The following is a 19,604-nucleotide window of genomic DNA, read 5'->3' as shown; positions in this document are numbered from 1 at the left end:
ACCACTGAAAGACAAACCCCTTAAAGAATGAGAGAAAGACAGAGGTAATTCTCATTCATAACAACTAAGTTTCCAATATAATTCCAGGTTTTGAATGGTTTTCTCTTGAAAGCTCCCTAAGGAAAGAAACCTTGCAACTCCTCTAAGCAGCTTGTTCTTTCTTTGTCTGACCTCATTCTTTTCAGCTTCAGAGTTAGCTCTGCTATCTCTTGATGGACATTTTGGGGTCCTGTGATGGCACCCTCTGTTTTGATATACCTCCAAGATTAGGACAGCATCATCTTTTCCATCGGCACCTGCACAGAGAACATTATCAAAGTGACAGGACAGTATAAAAATAGCTGATGACTAGACAGGACCCAGACCTGTGATGGAGATAACACATCAGAAGGTCATGATGATAGTAGCTGACATGTCCAAAAATATGAGAGATGGGCAAATATTCAGATACCACAAGTTTTATTCCATATCCTGCCACCATCCCTACAGAATATGAACTAGAGAGGAGCTTGACGAACATATGGTTCCAATTTCTCCATTTTATAGAAAAGAATGCTGAGATCTAGTGAGGACTGGCCTAGCTAAGACCACACAGGGAGGCCAAAGCAGAGAGAAAGAATAAAAAGTCAGGGTCCTGGGCTCCTGACTCTCACTCTAGGCCCATTTTCTTTTCCCTGTATTATACTGCTACATATTCTGGTGGTGTTGTCTGCTTGAGAATCTTCCCTAAGCTGCTCAGCTTAGGGAAGAAAGGCCATCAGTGCTCAGGCATGATCAGTGTGGGCTGTGGCTGGTCACACCTGCCTATCCAAGCTCTTCAGTCCCACCTTCTGGGGACCTCAGAAATCTGAGCAAAGACTGGGTATCCTAGCCAAGATGAAAGCACCTGTGACAAGTTCTATTTCCAAAGGCAACATGGTCTCAGCAGAGACACAGGAAGAGGCCAATTGCTTCAGTCTGGTTTTGATGCCTTATTGAGTCAGTAACTCAGCAGCTAGCACCAGCCTCTTTGCTTGGCTAGCTTGTGGGGGGACGATAGTGCCCGGATTTCAGCTAAAGTGGTTCTCAGGAGTTTGCTCTGGCAAGCATGCCAACATTTCTCCAAACGGAAACTTCTCGTCTGGTTCCAGAATTGACTTTGGGGGATCCCAGGACCTCATGTTTCCTCTCTAGGGAGTTAACATCTGCCTGCTGGTTTGACCCTCTAAGACACTTCTTGATTTTGATTTATTTTCTGTACCTTCATTCAGCATATTGGCCTAAGACCCCTTTTTCTGTCCCCTGTCACTTTTTGATTCCTGATCTCCTCTCTTTCCAAGCTCAGTACACAATTTCCTAAGTTTTCCTCACTGGATAGTCTCAAACAGGCCCACTTAAGTTGATTTGTATAAGGAATATGTGCATTTTTTATGTAAAACACAGCTATTAAGTTATTAGCATCCCCAAGTGCTGAGTACTGTGTGAGGTACCCTGGAGACCACAAGGAGAAAAACCAACAATCCCTGCCTTTAAAATACCTAGAATATATAAGGGGAGACAGAGAGGCTGACCAATTATAATATCATGTATTCATGGCTATAATCAAAGTAATCTGTAATCAAAGTGCTGTAAACCTTCTCACTCAAAGTTTGGTCTTCAAACCGGTAGCACTGGCATCATGGGGGAGTTTGTAGGAGTTGCAATCTCTGACCTCAACCCAAAACTACTGAATAGAATCAGCATTTTAACATAATTTGTGCATGAATCACCTGGGGGTGCTAATGCTGCTGGTGCCTGGGTCCCACTTTGAGAAATGAGGTTGTAGATCACAAAGGAAGGGACAATTCTGCCTGGCTGAGGGGAGGGCTAAGGGTGACATTGAAAGAACCATAGAAGAGGTGACATATACACTGGGTAAGGAAGAATGGATAAGACTTTTCTTAGCAAATGCAGGGAGAAGACAAGTGGATGGGCATTCTAGGCAGAGGAAATAACACAAATGAAGGCAGAGGAGCATGAAAAGTATATCTGGGGAATGATAAGCTGTAGTCATATTGGATAAATAGATGAAGATGAAGTTGAAAATATAGACTGGGACCATATTGTGAAAAATCTTTTATGCTATGTCAAAGAGTGTAAGCAATAGGAATTCCAGAAGTTCTTTGAGTAGAGGAGAAGCAAGATTATATCTCTCTCACTTAAATGAAGAGGGCAGACTAAATGAGAGAAAGTCAAACAACATCAAGAAGCCTGGAGGAGTTGATTGCAATAATCTAGGCATGAAATGAATAAGGGTTAGAACTAAGGAAATGGCTGTGGAATGGATGTTATTTTAAGCTGCTATATTTGTGGTAATTTGTTATGCAGCAACAGATAACTAACACAGATTTCAGTACTTGGAAGTGGGGTGATGCCGTAACAAATACCTAAAAATATAGGAGAAGTTGTGTAACCAGAGATTAGGCAGTAGCTGGAAGAATTTTGAAAAGCGTGTATGAGAAAGTTTAAATTACCTTGAACAGATTTTCAGTAAAAATCTGAATGTTAATGACACAGCTGGGGATTAACATGGAAGGTTTAGGTAAAGGAAATGGATGAGGCTGAATTATTTGATCACTTTTGGGAATCGGATGAGCTCAGCACCACCTAAGCTAAAGCCACACTTGTCCAAACTCCTCAGTCCCACTCTCCCGAGGACCTCAGAAATCTGAGTAAAGACTGGGTTGCAAAAAATAAATCCATTTTTTTTTGTTTTTAACAAAAACACTAATATGAAGGCACTACCCCAATAGTCCAATTTTAGTCTCATCTCTTTCTACTGTATCTTTCATTCTCTGTCCTCTGACGTTAGTATATTCTGTTTCTTAAACATGATTTGCAGCTATGTGTGGTAACTATTTAACAACTGATGACTCTCTGGAAAGAAAAGACCTGATTTGTAGTATTTTCTCATTTCCATTGTGTAAATACTCCCAACATCACTGATTTCAAGCTACCAATAAGATATCACTGAACACAGAATTGGGAAGAGATGTTAACATTTGGCTTTCATGAGCTGATATGAGCAAGCTCCGTCGTGCCATTGATACTATGACTGTGTCCCTAGTTGCTAGGTCTGCATGCTCTGCACTTTCCCTGAAGACCCTTCTCTTTGGCCACTTCACTTCAATGTTCAGATCTCCAATTAAAGATTATTTCCTAATGTGACCTTGGAGTTCATACAAATGATTAAAGTTCTAAGTTCTAAGTGGAAACAAAGAACAGAATTCTGAGTAACTAGGACTCATGAAGGGAGAACATGAACAGTTATGTGGGCCACAGATTGGGGATTAGCATGGAAGGTTTAGGTAAAGGAAATGGATGGGGCACATTTATTGTTGTAAACTGGGTGCTACACAACTGTCCTACAGGCAAGCTCAGCAGTCTTTGACAGCTCCCAGATTTGGTGTGTGTAACATTGCCTTCTGGTTTCTATAGGGTTCTATAGAGTTGCCTTTGCATTCCTGAGTCTTACCCTGGGCCGAGCCTTCAAGAGACCAAAGGACAAAAAGCCTGAGTAATCCTGCCCTGACTTGGTATTATTGCATCTAGTTTTGAAATCCTCAGCCCTGGCAGCTGTATATTCTACCATCTCCAGAAACCCAGTCATCAGTGATCAAGGAGGCAGCTCTCTAGCAAAGCTGGTCCTCTTCATGAAGCTCTGAGAGGGATCTGGTTATCTCACAGGAACTGTGTGGCATTCAACTGTGACCTTACAAGCTTGTTTCTGATCCAGTTTTAAAGTTCCCCATTCATCATAGAACTTTCAGTAACTTCCTGTTTCAGGATAGAAGGACCAGTAGTTCTCATCTGCAGAGGGGAGAAAATGGAAATGACTTCCATTCAATAACTGATCAGCTCATTCAGGCCCTTGTTACCTCTTACTTCCCCAGTTGCTTTGTTCACCTGGCAGAATCCTATGCATTTTTAGATATTCAATATGATATTATTTTCCTAGGAAATCTTTTCTATCTGGGTCAGGTTAGACTTCAACTTCTTGTGCCTACTGCAAGGATAGCATTTATCACATTGGGTTCTAATTGCCTCCTTTTTCATGCCACAAATACTTCTTGAGCACCTATACTTAATACTACATTAAGTGCTTTGATAGAGAGCAACAGGAATGCAGTCCCGTGTGAATGTCTAAGAACAGACGTTAATCAAATAATTGCACTAATAAATGCATAAGCTAAAACTGAAATAGTAAGCTGAAAGGGAGATACTTCTGCCATTTGAAATCAAATAAGAAAGAAATAAAACCTAGACTGGGGTGTTGTAATCTGGGAAGACTTCTCTAAGGAAGTAATACTTAGCTGAGATCTGAAAGATAAAGAGATACCTGGGAATAGAGAAGATAAGATGACTTCACAGCAGAGAAATGCCACATTGAAAGGCCCTATGGCAGCAAGAACAGGCTGAATGTGACTCATTAAAAGAATGCCAGAGTAATTGGACTTCAGAGTGGGAGGAAGAGCATGGTGAGAATGAGGGTGGAGCAGTAGTCAGGTATCATATTATACAGAGCTTTGTGGACTATCTTAAAGGTTTTATACAGAACCTGGCACATTGTTGGCTACTTTTATGAAGGCAAGGAAGCATTCCTACAAATGTCCAAGATCTACAGATAAGCCAAGCTCTCCAGGAAGTCTCTAAAGCAACCTTCTTTGTGGAAATAATTAATCTTATCATTGTCCTGGCAAGTCTGAATAGGAGAGATGAGGCCCAAATTTATAGTGCTTGGCTCAGGGCCCTACCAGAGACAAGGGCAAGACATTTGTCCATGGTACTCATCACTTACATGCAGCAGTGGCTATAGGAATAGCCAGAAAAGTTTTGCCAAGAGAAGAACTATCTGAGGATCCAAATAATTAAAGAGACTTATCCCCCAGCATCAGACAAATTATTGATGATAAGTATCCATCTAGGATGGATTTAGCTAATGAGATGGCTCATACAAACCTTAGTGCAGCTAGGGACTTCATAGTGAAAAAAAAAGTGATTTCCTTTAAATCTCTGGCAATTAATACCAAATCCTTGCTTGAGATGTCTGGTCTCAGTCACAGTCAATTCTCCATGAAGGGTCTGCCCAAGAGTGAATCTTGGGAACCAAATGGAGCAAGAGAGCAGAGAAAGTGAATTCCACTCATGATTAGAGGACTTTTCTAAGAGTCAGAGTGATCCAAAGATAGAATGAGATATCAGGAGATAGTTACCTCAAGATTTCAAAAATAAGCCAGAAGACTACGTGGGAAATAGAGAGAAGATTCAACCATGTGGATGGTATACATGACCTTAAGGGTTTCTTCCCACCATGAGAATCTCAGAGGCAGAAAGGATGACATGAAATAGTAGATACAGAACAGAGAGAAATGAGACACCAGAGAGGGAAGGAGGGTACTGTTAAAGTGCACTCAATGACGAAGAACAGAAGAACTTAATTTCGTTTGAAGTGGAAGCAGCTTATGCTATTGCACCTAATCTGATCTGGGCCTGGCAACCAGGAGAATGAGATCTGATGACAAAGCCTCCTTTCTGGGAACTGTGCCTTCAGTGTGATCTCAGGTCAGCACCTCCAGCCAACCCCAAAGGCTGTGCTTTCCAGATTTCAGGGGTTGAGCTGGAGTTATCATAGTTCGATAGGTATTTGATATCTATTACTCTGTAGCAAGTTACCTCAAAATTTGGCAGTTCACACCTACAAATACTTATTATCTCACAGTTTCTGAGAACCAGGAATCTGGAAGAAGCTCAGCAAGATGGTTCTGGCTCAGGGTTTCTCATGAGGCTGCAGTCAAACTTTCAACTGGGGCTGTGATGATCTCAAGGCTTGACTGGGCTTGAAGTATCCACTTCTGAGCTCACACACTTGGCTATTAGCAGGCTGTCATTTCTCACTGGCCACTGGCCAGAGACCTCCATCCCTTTGGACACGGGCCTCTCCACAGCCTACTTGAGTGGCCTCATGACATGGCAACTGACTTCTCACAGAAGAAGTGACCCAAGAGGTAGAGAAAAGTGAGCAAGTGGGTGAAGCAATGCCCAAAGAGGAAGCAGAGTTGGTATGCAGAATATACATAGAGCTCCTACAACTCAATAGTAATAAAAAAAGCTGTCCAATTAAAAGTGGGCAAAGTATTTAAACAGAAACTTTACTAAAGAAGATAAACAAATGGCCATAAGAAGATACTCAATTATCAGTAGTCATTAGGGAAAGTTTTTTTTTTTTTTTTCTTTGAGATATAGTCTCACTTTGTCACCCAGACAGGAGTGCAGTGGTGTGATCATGGTTCACAGCAGCCTTGACCTCCCCAGGCTCAAGCAGTCCTCCCACCTCAGCCTCCCGAGTAGCTGCGACTACGGGCAAATGCCACCATGCTTGGCTGATTTTTATAAAAAAATTCTTGTGGAGACCAGGTCTCACTATGTTGCCCAGGCTGGTCTCAAACTCCTGGGTTCAAGCGATCCACATGCCTCAGCCTCCCAGAGTGTTGGGATTACAGTCATGAGCCACCATGCTCATCTGGGAAATAAAAATTAAAACCCACAATCAGATACTGTTACAGAATCAAAACAATGGCTAAAATTAAAAAGAACTGAAAACGCCAAGCATTTGCAAGGGTGTGTGGAGCAAGATAAATGATCACACAGTTCTGCTCGGAGTGTAAAATGGCATAGCCATTTGAAAACAGTTTAGTTATATGCACATTTACCATACAACTTCTAGATATTTATCCGAGAGAACTCAACTGTTCACAGAAAGACTAGTACATAAATGGTCATAAGAGTATCATTCACAATAAAACCTAGGAACATTTAAGTATTCATGCGATAAATTCATCCAACAAACCTAGGAACATTTTAAGTATTCATCCAACAATGAAATACTACTTAACCCTCTTCCTCCCCCAAATCCTTGAGAATTGGTACCTGATTAATCCCCCAAGTAATTATATAATGACACATGCAACAATATAAATAAGTCTCGTGAACTTTATGTGAGTGAAAGGAGCTAGATATAAGAGAATACATTCTATCTATCTGTCTATCTATCTATCTATCTATCTATCCATCTATCTACCTATCAGTCATCTACCTGTCTAATCTATCTTTCTATCTATCTATCTAAAAGTTACTCCACAGTAATAGAAATCAGGTCAGTGATTTCATGGAACGGGGGTTTAGGAGACACTGACTTCACAGTGGCATGAGGAATATTCTTAAACAATAGAAACATTTGATACTTTTCTTGTGGTGACAGTTACATGGATTAGATGGTACATATTTGCAAAACTCATTGAAATACAACTTAAAAATATAATTTTATATATTACGTATTATATAGTCCCAATCCTAAATATAACAAAGGTAGTACAAAATCCTAAATAAATCACAAATTAAATTCAGTAGCATATTTTAACATATCCTCGACCGAGTAGAGTTTATCAAGACGTACAGTGATTTAAGAGAGAAAACTCTAGATGGAGAGCCTGGGATTAGGTTTACATCTTGAGATGAATCTAAAAGCTGTATGGCTTTGATCAATCTATTTAATCTCTGTGTGTCTTAGTATCTTCATCCACAAAATAGGGCTTATGATAGTATGTACTTTATACAGCTGTTGTAAAGATTAAAAGAGTTGATATCTAAAAAGTACTTATTACGGTGCTTAGCATGTAGTCAGAATTTGAAAATCTCAACTGCAATGATTAGTTTCTACATTTGAAAATATATTAATATTACTAAATCAAAGAAGGAAAGCCATAAGATAATCTTGTTAGATACCTTGTTTTGATAAAATTTAATATCCATCTATGATTTAAAAACATTTCTTAGTACTTTCTTAAGATGATAAAAAATCTCCCTCTGAATTCAACAGCCTTCATCTTCAAGGATGCCTGCTATTACCATTTCTACTTCAACATTGTTCAAGAAGCTCTAGTTGATGCAGGATGAGCAAAACTATGAAATAAGATTTATTGTTTTTCATAGATAATATAATTATCTACCTGGGAAACCCAATCCCAGTCAAAATACAAATAGTATTTTTAAAAATTGAAAATTATTCTACCTTCTGGAAGAGTAAATGTGTGAAAATTGTCAAGAGCATTTTGAAAAAGATGAGTATGGGGGTGTTTTTCCTTTCCTAGCTATTAAGCTGTGATACTGGTACACAGATATATCAATGCAAGAGAAAAACAAGAAGGCCAGAAGATGATCAGTATATGATATGTTTGATATTTCAAATTAATTGAGGACAATTTGATTTATTTAATAAATAATATTAGGACAGAAGACATAATCTGATAATTAATAAAATCTTTCACCTCTTTGTGAGTGTAACCACTGTATGATTTCTGAGATCTGTCATATTGTCAGGGGGTATTTGCCAAGCCAACTTGGAACCACACATTAGGGAGGTGATTCTAGAATCCTATGGCTTTTTGAGAAGGGTGCATTAATTCTCTATCAATAATTTTTCAGTAATCACATAATTTGAGGCTGTATTGTTGAGTGCATGTTTTCATGATAAATATATCTTCTTGCTCTACTGTTCTTTTTCTATATGGCATATTTCTTATTCCGTAAACCATTTTTTTGCCTTGAATTCTATTTTGACCATATATTAAGAAGTTGTCACAACTTGTTTTTTATATTTGTCTTATATATCTTTCATTACCTTTTGATTTTAATCCATTTGAATCTTTTTGTTCTAAAAGTTTCCTTTGTGGAATAAACATTGCTGGATCCTTTAAAAGTGCAACCTAATAGCCTTGGTGTTTAAATTGTTGAGTTTAACTAATTTGAAATTATTTTAAAGCCATCTAAGTGTTTATTATTGCTGTCATTTTTCGCATGGTGCATCCACTATACATTTCTGGGGTGTTTTGTTTTCCTACTTTGCATTGAATAGAATAGATTCTCTTTGGCTAATTTAAAAGTTATTTATTATTTAAAATTTTTATGATGGTTGCCTTAACTTAAAAAAGGCCCATACTTGTGTTTGTTTATTCCTATTAAACATGAATTATATATGCCATCCACCTATACCAATTACCCAGCTTAGAAAATAAAACCTTAGGAAAGAAAAACCTTGATAGAAGCTGTCTGTGTACTCCTCTTCATGACATTTCCTTTCCATCCCCACACAGTTAATCACTCTTTTGAATGTGATATTTATAATCCATATACATGACTTTGTATTTTTACTGTGTGTGTATATATCCTTAACTTATGTATAATATTGTTACATATGCTTTAATCTCAAAATAAACGGCATCACCTGATATGCATCCTTTGCAACTTACCTTATTTTACACTTATCATTATGTTTGAAATTTATCCAAAGTTGATACATATATTTATATTTAGTGCTGTGTAATGTGTTGTGCGTGTCCATTATACAAATAAACCACAATTAATTTATCTAAGGTATATGTTATTCAGTTTCAGCAACAGGAGGCTGGAACAGAGATGAGACAAGCATCCTTTAAGATGATGTTGCGAAGACAGAGTGAAAATGTTTAGCAAAATAAATTAGTAAAAAGAAGTTAACAAACCTGCATGTTGTGCACATGTACCCTAGAACTAGTATAATAATAATAATAAAAATAATAAAAGAAATAAGTAAATTTGTCAAGTTGGACGATCATCAAATTTACCTAGAGCTCAACAAGAGGAAAAGCAAACTGTGGCAACAAAAATGATTTTATCCACTAATGCCCCTAAATTAATCTGCTCAGGCTGCCATAAGAGAATGCCACAGGCTGACTGGCTTAACAAAAGAAATTTATTTCCTCATAGTTCTGGAGGCTGGAAGCTCAAAATCAAGGTGCCATTAAGACTGGTGTCTAGGGTGGCCTCTCTTTCTGGCTTGTAGATGGCTGCCTTCTCACTGTGTCCTCACCTGGCCTTCTGCTCTGTGTGCACATGCATGAAGAGAGAGGGAAGGCTCTCTTGTGTCTCTTTCTCCTTTTGTAAGGACACCAGTCTTATCAGATTAGGGCCCTACCCTTATGACCTTTTTAACCTTAATTACATCCTTAAAGGCCCTATCTCCAAATGCCGTTAGGTCTTGAGTTAGGTCTTCAACGTATAAATGTGGGAGGACATTGGGAGTTAAGTCTTCAACATATAAATTTTGGGAGGACACAACTTAATCCATAACATCCCCAAATACTATGAATCACTTGATTATTGCCACAACACTGCATAAAAGCAAACTTAATTTCAGTGGCTTATAATAACAAATACTTGTTTTTCTTGCTTATGGGTTTGTGGGTTGGTTTGGATGAGGTTGATCTCAGCTAGTGGGGTATAGATCCAGGCTGTAGGCCAGGTTTAGGTCCACATGTCTTATCTTGGAGTCCAGGCTAATAAGGCAAAGAATACTGCTATGATTTAAATATGTCCCTCAAATTTCATATGTTGGAAACTTAATCACCAAATTAATTTGTTGATTGGCAGTGGGGCCTTTGAGGGGAAATTATGATTAGATAAGGTCATCAGGGTGGAATACACATGATGGGACTGGTGGCTTTATGAGAAGAAGAAGAGAGACCTGAGCTGACACACACTCTTGCCCTCTTACCATGTGATGCCCTCCACCATATTATTACATAGCAAAATGGCCCTCACCAGATACTTGCAGGCACCATTCTCTTGACTTCCTAGCCTGTAGAACTATGAAATATAATTTTTTCTTTATAAATTACCAAGTCTGTTGTGTTTTATAATAGCAATGCAAAATGGACTAAGATAGATATCTAGGGCATGTTCTTTTCATGGTGATGGCAGAAGCACAAAAGCCCAAAAGCCAACCACATAAACATATTTCAAGCCTGCTTGCACCATGTCTACTATAGCCCATTTGCCAAAACAAACCACATGGCCAAGCCCAGAGTCATGAGGCAGAGAAGTCAACTTCTCTCCCTGTGGCAACTTCTACCCATGGCGAACCAATCATGAGATCATGGCAATAACAAGGGTTTATAATACTACAATAGTATAGTGAAGAACTGGAAGCAATAATTCAGTCAGTCACAGCATATATACTGAGGCTCTGATTGTTTGGGATGAGTCTTAAGTGGGATTAAAAGACGTTCTTTCTCTGTAGTGTCCTATGGGGTTGTGAGTAGTGAAGACTGATGATGCATCCACACCAAAAGTCATCGTTTCTTCATTTTGTGCTTTGATTGTCTTATGTACTTCTTACATATTTTCTTAGGTTCCTGATCCAATGACCTCTATGTTTTATTTGAGGATTAAAATTAACCACCCCCTTTTACTCTGTGAACTCTGGGTCATTTGAGAAATATCCACAAGGTCTTTGTGTGAATTCAATATAGTATTAACTTCATTATTGGTGAAGGTGTTCTGGACCAAAGACTGAAATAGTATTGTTGCTATTTCTCCTCCTGATTTTGAAGTTACCTATTCACTCATAGGTATCAAACCTAGAGAGCTGGAAAATTAGCTTTGTTCACTGCATGGGAAGAAGAAGAAAAGCTGGTCAGAATTAATCACATGGAGGAGGAGTATGGGGTTAAAAGTGTGTCCAAACAAAAGAAATAGTCTGTGTAAAAGTCTTGAGGCAGGAAACAGAGTTACTAACTGATGGCCACTGCAGTCTTCAGGCTATTGAACAATTTACTATCCAGACGTGATTGTTAAAGCTTAAGGCCTTTGGAGAATTTAGCATGAAGAAAAATAGGTCTAAAAAAGAGCTGACCACAAAAGTAAAAGAGAAGAAGACTTTACTTCATTCATTCACTCTTTCATTCAGTAAGTATTTATAGAGTGCTACCTTGTGCCAGGCACACTGTTCAGCATTTGAGGATATGGCAATTAACAAAATAACCATATCCCTGACCATGTGAATCTTATACTTATGTCTAGGAAGGATATAATTAACAAATAAAATAAATAAATAAAACATATAATATGGTAGAAGGTAATAAACAGTAAGGAGAAAAAAATGAAACAAAGAAGAGGGCTAGGGTATGTTGTTAGTGGGAGTGGGGTGCAATTTCAGAAAGAATGGTCAGGATAGGTGACATCTGAGACATAATTGGAGGAGATGAGGGCCGTGGATGAACAGAACCTCACAAAATAAAAAAGTTGGGTTGAATGGCATTGATGACCTTTCTAGGCTGGCCAGTCTGTGATCCCCATTTTAGGCTCTGAGTCATCGTTTCTAAGGCAGGCTAAGGGGTGCATGAAGAGGTTCTTATATGGAGGAAAGACAGGGATGGGTAAAGGCAAACCTGCATGAAGGAGGAGTACATGGGTAACTTCTGAGGCTGGAGACCAGGGAACCCCCTGAAAATAAATATGAATTGTTCTCTTTGACATGCACAGGGCTCTAATTCCAATAGGGGACGCTTCACTAGAAACTGTGGGTACAAGACACTAGGGATCCATCCCGGGCATGTTGTCTTTGTGCTGAGTCAGCTTGGTCAACAGAGTGCTCATAGGCCCCTGAAACTCTCCTGGGAAAAATAGCATAAATAGCAGCAGAGATTCCATTGAAGGGTATAGAATATACATTTTTAATTTTGATAGAGTTCACAAATGACAGCATTGACATTTCTTTAAACAAATACTTCTGTCAAGGCACAGCATTACCATGTGTCCCCAGATGCCCCAGAGGCAGTTATTTCATGTCCCCCTGAGGTTTAGCAGAGCCACCAATGTCAACAGGATGGCTGATGGGGCCTAGATTTGCTACCAGATAAGCCAGTGAGACATGCTGTCAGATTTATGGTTACATAATCAAGTATTTAAAAAGATGCACAATAGGTAACTGCAATGAGCTTGTTCTGCATTTAGCAATAGTTAACTTCAAACAAAGAAGATAGTTTTCAGTATCAAGAAGAATGCCTGTATGTATGTCTTCCATGGAACCTTTCCTACAAATTGCTTTCATTACACATTAAAAGGAGTTCAGCTTCATTGTGACCTAAGAGGAAGAAAATAACAGCTAGAATTTAGTTACTGGTTAATTGTCAGACTCAACATCTATTATCTCACTTACTCTTTATAGTAATGCTTGGAGGTAGATACTATTGTAGTTCTCAATTTACAGATGGAGAAACTGAGGCTTGGAGAGAGTTAAGTAACCAGTTCATGGTCATATAGCTGGTAAAGGGCAGATACAGTTGTTGAACTCAAGTCTGTGCACTTTATTTGGAGGTACACGACATAGTAATGTATACTCTAAAATGATAGTGTCATTATCTTTCAAACTCAAATGCTAGAATTGTCAAAATTATAAGTGTCAAAGAGCAGTGTTTTAAATAAACAGGATCTATATTTCTTGGTCTGACGATCTCAGGGTTACAAGGAGAGACTGAAAAAACAGAGATGAATCCAAATTCTAGGGTTTTAGCTATTGGAACTCAGACACTGGTGTGGGTACCTTCCCTTAAGGATTTTGTTAAACCACATGGTCTCAGGGAGACTCAGAGGGTGAAATACACCCCTGTAAAAGCCAGTCATTCATCTTCCCATCCCATCATACAAGGGCAGTCACCTTCTTGAGTCATTCAGCTGCCCAGTCTTGAAGGTCCCTGCGGCGCCTGCCGAAGGCTTTGGAACCCACATTGGTGGGCACAAAGTTGTTCTTCACCACACCCCCTGATCTGCTCAGCAAGCCTGCCAGCTGATGAGTCACACAGGTGGCAGTGTCACAGGCTCTCTTCTGGGCAGTGATTCTGATTTGCAGGATGGAGAAAGAAGAGAAGACCTGTGAGTGAGAGGCTGGGAGAGAGGTCAGCCTCACGGGACCTTCATGGTAAAGTTCCTGTGCTGAAAGGCACCAATTAACTTTAAGTGTTTCTCCTAAACACAATTATCAGAGCAGAAAATCACAAGGCCATTAGGGAAAATGCCGTGATCACGCCCCATAGATATTCCCAGGGGTGTCAGAAAACCCAAAAGTGACTCTGGATGACTGGCTATGGAATATGGAGCAGTAACAGCCAATCTTTCCTGTATAAACTAACTAAAAATTAAAGCGGAGGTTTATGACACTGGAGTGAATTATGGCCCTACACCCAGCCCCATTCACAAAGGACTATAAAATCTATACCCCACTCACGGGCACCAAATACCCCTTCTTAGGAAAATAAAAAATTCCTCAGTCTTACCTGGAAGATGAGTGGAGTTTGCAGCATCAAATCCTAGAGGTACTTACCTGCTCCTTAGGGCTCCCGTTCTTGCTGCTTGAGCTTGGTCAGAGGGACCACCCACCATATTCTCTGTCCAGCTAGCCTAGGGTTAAGGCTATTTCTAAGCATAGGTCTTAGACACTATGAAGCCTGGGACATAGATCAGAGCAATGATTACCACAGCTCAGATCTTTGGGGAAAAATAGTTTTATTCTTCAAATGATCAGCACATTCAGAAGCAGAACAGAGGAGCTCTCATGACATTTCTGGGGGACTCAAAGCAGCTCTCACTTTCTGGTATTTTCCCGGGTGATTCTCTTCCAGCCTGTGAGTCCTGCTCTTTTTCCTCCCGTCTGAAGCTTGAGACATCCTCTGCCACAAGGAAAGCCACCAATACCAGCCCAAAGAGCCACAATAGAGGAACTAAACCACATGCATCAAGTTATAGGAAGGATGCAAGAAGGGAAATTAGGAAGGAGAGGGAGGAGTTTAGTTGGCATCCTGGGGCATGCTAACATAAGGGCGATGGTCTCTCTCCAAGTCGCTGGACATATCCCTTTTCTTTCCAGGTGCTCCAACCCCAATTGCAGTTTGGGGGAACGTGTGAAACTTGTTGAAGTCCTGCGTGTATGTGCCCAGCATGCAAGTACTCAGATTACCACACCGCTTAGATCTGGGGCTGTCCAGGCTGCAGGGAAAAGACATGCCAGACAGAACCATGCACCAGAATCTGTCCCCATGGGCAGTCACTTAGAAGGTTAGACCAGGCGGGGGACCCTTTGAGTGGGAGCAGGAGGGGCAGGCAGGAGAGCAGCTCACTTATCCTTCCTTAGGACAGCTCAGATGTGCAGTGGGCCAGGGCAGTGCAGGGAAGGGCTGGCTGGATGGGGAAGGATGATCTTTTCTGGCATTCCACATGCTGTTCAGTCCTTCATGCTTGACAGAGGGGTTCTCAGGGCAGATGCAGGAGCAATACATGCCTCTGCCTGAGCAGTGCTGGGGCCAGGCCTGGGGATGGTCTCTGCTCAGGCTCAAGGTATACAGGGATGTGGATCTGGGGAAGGGTGCTCTCCCTGGCCTCCTGATAACATGCACATCTCCACAGATGCCACACATTTAAAGGCTTGACCTACCTCAGACACTGCTCTATCTGTCCCCATCCCCTGCAAGGGCCTTACCTTCACCTTGCAAATGTGAAATGAAGGCTCCTTATAGGTGTGAAAGAATGTCATATGCAGATTAACAAGATGGATCCAAATTTCTAGAATTTCCTGAGATATATTATGTCTATCCCTGACTTCACCCTTACTAGTGTTAACTCAATCAGTGCTGGGAGGTCTCCCAGTACTGCAAGAACAATTACCACAGTGAGCGATTCCACACCTCTCCATTTCATTTCCTAAGAACTTTCAGAAACAGAGCCTTTTATTGTGTCTAACCGCAGTTCAGTTCCTCCAGCGGCACTGGCACCTCTGTCTCCCTTGGAGCCTGAGAACAGCTGGGCCCCAGGTCCCGGTGAACAACACAGCCTGTTGGATTCCTGGCCAGTGTGTTCTCTCCTACCTCCTGGGATCCACCTTCCTGGGTATGCTGCGGGGAAAGGAGGCCCTGTGATGGACGCTTGAGGAGACTCACCTTGAGCCGTCGGTCTCCTGCTCCAGCTCACTGGCCTTCATCTGCACATAGTCCTGCACCAGTGCAGCCAGCAGGAGGCGCGCTTCCTCCTCACTGAGTGTGGCTGGGTCTGGGCTGCTCTCTAGGGCAGACCTGTGAAGGGTAAGCAGACTCAGTGCAGGCTGTGAGCCCCTGCCTGCCCCTCCCCAGGGTAAGCAGCCAGGCTTCCTGGTCTTTGCTTCTTCCCCTGAGAATGTGGCCAGTGGGAGTATTAGGGGACAGGGCACAAGGCCAGTGTCCTTCCCAGGACCCAGGCACTGGTGTGGCCTCCAAGCAGTGGTGTGCTAGAGCCAGTTTGTATAGGCTTGTGAAAGCTGATGGTTAAATTTTCAAGAATTTTGCAAGCTGAGTGCAGCCATTATTAAAAATTAAATGCTAAAACTTACAGTTAGTGCTGAACCTGAAAATAGTTTCAGTTTAATAGATTTATATGTGGGTGAGAAAAAGATCAACAGGTAAAATACCAGATTTAACAATAACAAATTTAGTGGCAAACTATTTAACACAATAGGATGCAATTCATTTATCAAATCATGGCTGAATAGGATAAATAGGATGGCGAAACATACGAAAGTTTGACTAAAAGCAACAAAAGCATTTTGTGAGACTCAGTGGGTCACATAAAATATATAATAGGCTGGGTGCGGTGGCTCATGGCTATAATCCCAGCACTTTGGGAGGCCAAGGCAGGCAGATCACCTGAGGTCAGGAGTCTGAGACCAGCCTGGCCAACATGGTGAAACCCTATCTCTACTAAAAATATAAAAATTAGGCGGGCAGGGTGGTGGGCATCTGTAATCCCAGCTACTCAGGAAACTGAGGCAGGAGAATTGCTTGAACACTGGAGATGGATGTTGCAGTGAGCCGACACGGTGCCATTGCACTCCAGCATGGATGACAGAGTGAGACTCCATCTCAAAAAGATTATAATAAAGAATATTGTCTAAATATTTATCACTACTTATAAATTGTGTACTACACATCTTTATATCAGAAAAAAATTATATATGTGCACGAGTACATACATTACCCCGCCCCCTGTCAGTTTTTAAGCATTCAGCACACCACACTTAAGAGGCATGGAATTGTCTGATACCAGTGCGGTTCTGGCTTCAGGCTATCTTACCTGAATGGTGCTGCATGGAGGCTGCCTGCCTGCAACAGGACCAAGATGCTGAGAGCCAGGAAGGGGGAGAACTTCTGGAAGCCCATGACACCTCTCTGCAAGGGAAGAATGAGGTAAACTACCCGTGTGAGTGTGAGTTCAAAGTTCTAGGAGCCCACAAACCTTGGCTCCTATCCTGCTTTCTGTCTTGCTTCTGACGCCCTGACTTTGTGGCTTCAGACTGGTCATTACATTTCTCTTCTTTGTTTCCTCATCAGCACAGTGGACTCCTCCTGGGAGGTTCAGCGGGCCTCTAGCATGCACAGTTTGACAGAGCTGGAGAAGCAATCCTAGCGGGAGAGCTGAGTGGGGGAGGCCTCAGTCCTACCCTTTTCCCCAAAGCCGCACACATGCATATAAACCTGTTAGCCAGGTCTCTGCGGAGGACATGCTCCCAGGCCCCTGTCACAGAAGCTGCTCCCATAAGGAAGCCCAGAGCTGTCCTCCTCTTGTGGGGCTTTTGCATACACCGTGGTGGGGGCGGGGGGGGGGGGTGGGGGTGCAGATCTGTCCAGCGGGATTGTCCCTACGCTTGGAATCTGAGAAATAAAATAATCAATTTTAGTCCTCAGCCGCTCCGCCGCTGACACCTCAGTCCGCTGCAGGAATGAAGTTTTACTCTTAAATTGGGACCCAAGACTTTCTCTCTTTGCTCCCAGAACCTGTGACTGGGGCTTGCAGTTTAGGGCTGCTTGTCCCTCAGTCATGGGGCCTGTCTGCCACCCATCCACTCTGTTCCAGGTTCTGAACCAATTTCCCTAGGACTGCTAGGCGCAAGACGCCATCCCTGATCGCACCGTCTGCGGAAAGTTACTCTTGCTTCAGTCTCTGTGCGCGGTCCCTGGGGAGCCTGAGTGTCCCGAGACTGGCCCAAGCCTGTGTGCAGTGCGAGAGAATAAGACTGGAGTCCGCAGCCGAGCGGGAAGAGCGAGCCTGGGAACTGAGACTGTCCGATCCAACCTAGAGCAGGAGCCGGCATAAATCGCCGACTAACAGAAGCTATCTGATGAAGAGACTAATGGAGAGAGAGGGAGAGGAGGAAAGGGGGAGAGAAACTGACTAATGGAGGGAGAGGAAGAGAGAGACATATACCTGAGCCAGAATCTCGGGGATCGCCTGGCAGAAGGTGGCTTGGATCAGAGGCTGTGGCAGCGGCGGCGGCGGCAGCGTCCAGCCAGAGCCCTGTGGAAGCGGCGGCGACACTTGGGCTGGGTGGCGTCTCTGATGCCTCCCAGCACCAGCGACTGCTCTTATTCCCGCCGTTGTGGATCGGAAAAGTTCAACCAATGCTTAGCAACCAATGGGCGGAGGGGTCCTTCGCCCCAGCTGGGTTGCGTCACCCTCATGCTTCCAGAACCTGGAGGATCCAGCAGGACGGTCCCACTTGTATTTGCATTGAGGTCATTGATGGAAATGGGCGGGGGGATGGTGGGGCACCGAAAGAAACGCCCTTAAAGTGAGCGGGAATTTGAGGGCAGTTTGACGTCGTGGTGAATTTCACCTCTCAGTCCGGCCTGGTTTGGAACCCGCGCCCCACTCCACCCCTGGTTGCAGGATTTGGCGGAAAGGGTCCAGGATTGTAGGGACTCTTCCAACTCTGACCCCAGACCCCTGCCCAAGTGAGATTTTAAAGGCTGATGCCCCTAAGGGTGGGTTCTGGGCCCAAGAAGGCTGACTCCAGTAGCTGGTATTACCCACAGAGGGCCAGGGCTCGTGGGAAGCAAGAGAGGGAGCTGGGAGCAAGAACTTTGTTAAACAGGAGTTCAATTACAGTTGACCCAATTCCGAGTTGTGTGATCATGGGCAAGTAACTTCCCAGAGCTTCAATATACTCATCTTTGAAATGGGGACCACAGTCTTATCTTGAAGGAATGTTGTGAGAAATAGCCCAGTGCCTGGGGGTCCAGATAGGCAAGGATCTAAAAGAGTTTCCTCGTCCGCATAGGGGATTCCTTCAGATCTCCATGGATACCTTCAGAATCCCCATCTCCCCGGACTGTCCTGGGGTACTCTTCAGATCCATCACATGTGTGAGGAGGGGGCCGATGACCTGCTGGGCCTGAAGGGTGAGTTGCAAGGTACAGATGTGGAAGCCTCCATCCGGGCCTCTGGCCCTCTCCCTTCCTACCCTGCCATCCATCACCTGCCTGAGCCGTTTGCACAGCTGCCCCTTTGTTTCCGGCTGCTGTTTGCCAAGACGTCCCAGACACATTCTATTCCGGTCCTGCACCCCCACCCCCACACTTCAGTCCTCTACTAAAGAGCAGGCAGGCCTGACAGTGCTTTGTGGTCCCTGCCTAGACGGAAGCTCACACTCACTTCCGGTCACACTCATTTACACACACACACAAACCCATTACTGCCTCCCAACATGTGCCCGCTCTGAATCACAGATACTAAAAAACAGATACTGGCGCAGAAGAGTATCCTGAGGGGGTCACTCAAACGTGTCCCAAGCCTGCCTCCGAGTCTCTCGGGCGGTCGCATCCACACACCTGCACGATGATGACCTGCTTGCATCAAACCTGCACACATCACAAACAGGCGCCCTCCATCACACCCAATTACGCGTGACCTCG

General features: G+C 42.7%; 1 protein-coding gene across 4 annotated transcripts; it reads right to left on the bottom strand.

Annotated features, from left to right (window-relative positions):
* Positions 1-12,542: 12,542 nt before the first annotated feature.
* On the bottom strand, positions 12,543-18,255 carry LOC111555059 (calcitonin). 4 transcript variants are annotated; one of them, XM_031933880.1, is made up of 6 exons: positions 18,142-18,255; positions 16,987-17,081; positions 15,822-15,953; positions 14,703-14,874; positions 13,550-13,730; positions 12,543-12,976 (listed from the first exon to the last, which is right to left on the bottom strand). In XM_031933880.1, the coding sequence occupies exons 2-5, from the start codon at positions 17,070-17,072 to the stop codon at positions 13,704-13,706; spliced, it is 417 nt and encodes a 138-aa protein (XP_031789740.1). In that variant the 5' UTR covers positions 17,073-17,081; positions 18,142-18,255; the 3' UTR covers positions 12,543-12,976; positions 13,550-13,703. The 4 variants fall into 4 exon arrangements, with proteins under 4 accessions (XP_031789740.1, XP_023086636.2, XP_023086634.1 ...); XM_023230868.2 differs by lacking the exon at positions 14,703-14,874 and having other exon boundaries at positions 12,544-12,976; positions 18,118-18,177; XM_023230866.2 differs by lacking the exons at positions 12,543-12,976; positions 13,550-13,730 and having other exon boundaries at positions 14,378-14,874.
* Positions 18,256-19,604: the final 1,349 nt, after the last annotated feature.

Source organism: Piliocolobus tephrosceles, chromosome 13 (genome assembly GCF_002776525.5).
Source record: "Piliocolobus tephrosceles isolate RC106 chromosome 13, ASM277652v3, whole genome shotgun sequence".
In the NCBI taxonomy this organism is placed as follows: Eukaryota; Metazoa; Chordata; class Mammalia; order Primates; family Cercopithecidae; genus Piliocolobus; species Piliocolobus tephrosceles.
Note: the sequence above shows the minus strand (reverse complement) of the source record. Positions and strands in the feature narration are given on the sequence as shown.